The sequence below is a fragment of the Caretta caretta genome, chromosome 3 (genome assembly GCF_965140235.1).
Source record: "Caretta caretta isolate rCarCar2 chromosome 3, rCarCar1.hap1, whole genome shotgun sequence".
NCBI classification, from domain to species: domain Eukaryota; kingdom Metazoa; phylum Chordata; order Testudines; family Cheloniidae; genus Caretta; species Caretta caretta.
In genome coordinates, this window is record NC_134208.1 from 1,478,528 (window position 1) to 1,482,819 (window position 4,292).

The following is a 4,292-nucleotide window of genomic DNA, read 5'->3' on the forward strand; positions in this document are numbered from 1 at the left end:
GAGGCCCAGTCGTGCCGGATCCCACATTTCTCCCACAAGCACCGGAGCAGGGCCGACATGAAGTTGGAGCCTTGGTCTGTCAAGACTTCCTTGGGGAACCCCACTTGGCTGAAAATGGTCAGGAGCGCATCGGCCACGGTGTCTGCTTCAATGGAAGCTAAGGGCACTGCCTCGGGGTAGCGGGTGGCAAAATCTACCACCATCAGAATGTATTTCTTCCCCGACCGGGTCGTCCTGCTGAGAGGCCCCACAATGTCCATGGCCACCTTCTGGAAAGGCTCCTCTATGATGGGCAAAGGTCTCAAAGCCGCTTTCCCCTTGTCCCGGGCCTTCCCCACCCTCTGACAGGGGTCACAGGATCGGCAATACTGCCGGACCGTGGTAAAGACCCCGGGCCAGTAAAAGTTCTGTAGCAACCTCTGCCGGGTGCGCCGGATTCCCTGGTGCCCTGCGAGGGGGATGTCATGGGCCAGGTACAGGAGCTTGCGGCGATACTTCTGGGGGACCACCAGCTGCCTCCTGATCCCACAGGACTCTACTTCCCTTGTGGGAGCCCATTCTCGGTATAGGAACCCCTTCTCCCACAGGAACCTGTCCTGGCAGCCTCTCCTCATGGTCCGTACCACCCTGAGGTCGGCCAGGTCCCTGAGCTTCCGCAAGGAGGGATCTTTCCTCAACTCGGCCTGGAACTCAGCAGCTGGGGAAGGGATGGGGCCCGGTTCCCCCTCAGTGGCCAGGTCTGAGGCCTCAGCCTCTCTGAGCCGTGCCCCTCGGCCCTCCCTTCCCACCAGGGTAGGGTCCTGCGCCTCCGGTGCGGTACCCTCCCCGAGGTCAGGGTGCAGTGCCCCTCACTGGCTCTGGCTACGGGTCACAACCAGGGCGGTCTGGGGCCACCACCTTGGGCCAGGCCAGCGTCACCTCCGCGCCCGTATCCCAGTATCCATTGACCTTCCTCCCATCCACCTCCAGGGGTACAAAGCACTCACTCCGAAGTCAGGGCCCTGCACCCCCACTTCCTGTGATTCACCACGACTCTCAGCCAGCCAGTAGAACAGAAGATTTATTAGGGATGATGGGAATACAGTCCAGACCAGAGCTTGTAGGCATAAACAGGACCCCTTAGGCCCTTTTGGGGGGTGGGGGGCAGGGAGATTAGACCCCAGCCTTGGGGCTCTCTCCTCTTCCCCAGCCAACTCCCCAAACTGGAAACCCCTCCAGCCGACTCCCCCAGCCTCCCCCCAGCTCCTCTCCCAGCCTTTGTTCAGTTTCCTGGGCAGAAGGTGTCACCTGGACCCAACCCCCTCCTGGCTCAGGTAACAGGCTCAGGTATCGTCCCTCAAGCGAAGTCTCCCATCCCCAGTGAAACTCCCCTGCAACATCCCCAGGTCAAATCCTCCCCATTCCCTGCTGCGTCACAAGGGGGGGTCCTGGGAGCGGCCTGTCAGGTGGAGGAGGGGAGAGTGTCAGGGCGTCCCCGGGGGGGGGGTCCCCGGGAGCAGCCTGCCGGGTGGAGGAGGGAGTGTCGGGGTGTCCCTGGGGTGGTCCCTGGGTGTGGCCTGTCGGGTGGAGGAGGGGAGAGTGTTGGGGCGTCCCTGGGGGTGTCCCGGGAGCGGCCTGCTGGTTGGAGGAGGGGAGAGTGTCAGGGCGTCCCCGGGGAGGGGCCGGGTGTGTGATGCCCCCCGTCTCTCGCCAGGCCCCCGTTCCACAGCTCCGATCCCCAGAAGATCTACAGCAAGATCCTGGACGGGGTGTTCTCGTTCCCGGCCTACATGAGTGAGGCCGCCTGCTCCCTGGTCTCCAAGCTGTGTCGGTAGGTGGGCCGGGCGCGGGCTGCAGCTCCCTGGCACCGCCGCATGCCCACGGCTGCCGGGTGGGCGTGGTGGGTGCTGGCCAGCCCACAAGGCCGGCTATAGGGCTCCAGGGCCTGACCCGGGGGGTGAGGGGGGCACTGGGCTGGAGACTCCCTACCCTCCCGGTGAGCTCGTTGCTGAGCTGCGGGCGAAGGGCTCCCCCTGCCGGAGCTGTGCCGTGGCCGGTGCTGTGTGAAGCTGCCTGGCAAGGGCAGAGCTGGGGGGGCTGCGGGGAGGGGGAGGGGCAATGTCAGGGCCCCCACTGAGCCTGTTCTCCGCACCCCCGCAGGCACCGGCCCGGGCAGCGCTTGGGCAACACCCGCACCGGCATCCGCGGCATCAGGAAACACCGGTAGGAGAGAAGCCAAGGGAGAAGGGGAGCCCACACAGCCAGGGCTCCCCCCTCCGGCCCCGCCCCCAACAGCGCCCCCTGCTGGGGCTTCCCTCCTCCGGCCCCGCCCCCAGCAGCGCCCCCTGCTGGGGCTCCCCCCTCCGGCCCCGCTCCCAGCAGCGCCGCCTGCTGGGGCTCCCCCCTCCGGCCCCGCCCCCAGCAGCGCCCCCTGCTGGGGCTTCCCTCGTCCGGCCCCGCCCCCAACAGCGCTCCCTGCTGGGGCTTCCCTTGTCCGGCCCCGCCCCCAGCAGCGCCCCCTGCTGGGGCTTCCCTCATCGGGCCCAGCTCCCAGCAGCGCCCCCTGCTGGGGCTTCCCTCGTCCGGCCCCGCCCCCAGCAGCGCCCCCTGCTGGGGCTTCCCTCCTCTGGCCCCGCCCCCAACAGCGCCCCCTGCTGGGGCTTCCCTCGTCCGGCCCCGCCCCCAACAGCGCCCCCTGCTGGGGCTTCCCTCCTCCGGCCCCACCCCCAACAGCGCCCCCTGCTGGGGCTTCCCTCCTCTGGCTGGGAGAGGTGGGGCTGGAGGAGCTGGGATGCCCTGTGGCCGGCGCTTCTGCCCCACTGACGCTGTCCTTGCTCCCAGGTGGTTTGGCTCGGTGAAGTGGAAGCGTCTGGCTCTGCGGCAGATCGATGCTCCCACCCTGGCGCTGATGAAGCAGGTGTGGGGGCTGCGGGTGGACCCCGGGTGAGGCTGGGGCAGGCCTGGGCTTGGTGGTCCAGTGTTCAGGGGTGATGGGCTGAGTCCTTGGCGCGGGACTGGGGGGGAGGGGGCTGCCATGCTCTGCCTCCATAGGGCCCCACAGCTCCCAGCATGCCATGCTGCACTGTGCCCCCCCCATGAGCTGCATCACTCTGCCCACAGAATGGAGGCAACCTGGCATAGCATCCCCCTCACCCAAGCATGCCAGCCAGAGACCCTGCAACACAGGGGCAGGGAGGGCCCTCCAAGGTGGCACAGTCCAGACCGAGCAGCCCCCTGCTGTGGGGCAGCCCCTGGCTGCGGGAGCCTCATGCTGGGGCCAGAGCCGGGTGGGTGTCATGGGGCAGGTGGCGAGCCAGGGAGGGAGGACCCAGGCCAAGCCCCGTGTGGGGCAGGAGGCAGCTGCAGCTGTGACCCGGAGCTGGAGGAGACTGAGCCCCACACCCTCTCTCCACAGGGCCCGCCCTACGCCAACTTCAAGCGCTTCTCGGTAGACTGGACGCCGGCCGAGGAGGAGTTCTCGGGCTGGGACGAGGATTTCTGAGCAGCCGTGGGGCCCAGGCCAGCAGCACCACCAGGACTGGGGGATGGGGGGACGCTCTGCTAGTGGCTGCTGCCCTGTTGCTGAGCTGGGCACGTGCCCCCTGCCCGCGGGAGGACGGGGCCCTGGTCTGCTGTTAGCCCTGGGCTGGCCCCTCCTGGGCACGGGGCCCCAGCCTGGCAGACCCCGCTGGTGGGGAGCAGAGGGCCCTGGGCCTGCACAGGCCTGTTCCTGAAAGCGGCTGCATGAGGGTGGGAGCTGCCCCGGGCCTGGCCCCCTGGGCTGTGGGCAATAAAGGCCCCTGTGTGACTCCATGCAGCCTGGTCCCGGTCCCTGCCGCGCTGCCCGTGGGCAGGGAGGGGGCCCCTGCGGTGCCCGGGCAGGGGAACAAGGCTGGAGCAGCAATTCCGGCGTGAGCTGCTCCCGGGGCCCCGCGGCTCTGGCTGGTGCTCACGTGTGCCTGGCTCTGGCAACGGTGGCTTCTCCTGCTGGCTCTGCCCGGCAGCGCCGGCCCCACTCCCCAGCGGCGCCTCCCCCAGGGACCCAAGCTGGCTCTGCCCCGGCAGGACTGAGGGGCAGCCCTGGGGGGGCTGCAAGGTGCAGGGGGGGTTCACCCCATGCCTGGAGCCCCCGCCGCAGAGCAGCGCCACGCTCAGGGCAGGCTGGGTGCTGGCCTTGCAGTTCTCTCCCGGGGGCTGCGTCTGGGCTGAGTCGGGCACCCCCGGGCAACGCGTCTCGCCCTGGTGAGGAGCGGCCCACGGCACCAGGGTGGCTGGGGGGGCAGCCAGGCTGAGAAGCGAGGCGGGGCCCAGGG

The 4,292-nt window shown here is 69.0% G+C and overlaps 1 protein-coding gene across 6 annotated transcripts in view; it reads left to right on the forward strand.

The window, feature by feature from the left end:
• LOC125634824 (cGMP-dependent protein kinase 1-like) overlaps positions 1-3,792 on the forward strand; it is an 80,288-nt gene extending 76,496 nt beyond the window's left edge. For 5 of the 6 annotated variants that reach the window (XM_048846089.2, XM_048846093.2, XM_048846088.2 and 2 more), the window contains 4 exons: positions 1,694-1,810; positions 2,140-2,202; positions 2,821-2,896; positions 3,395-3,792. In XM_048846089.2, the coding sequence (XP_048702046.2) occupies positions 1,694-1,810; positions 2,140-2,202; positions 2,821-2,896; positions 3,395-3,481 (343 nt within the window). In that variant the 3' untranslated portion in view covers positions 3,482-3,792. Of the gene's footprint in view, positions 1-1,693; positions 1,811-2,139; positions 2,203-2,820; positions 2,923-3,394 lie in introns of all 6 variants that reach the window. The other variant, XM_048846090.2, reaches the window with a different exon arrangement.
• Positions 3,793-4,292: the final 500 nt, after the last annotated feature.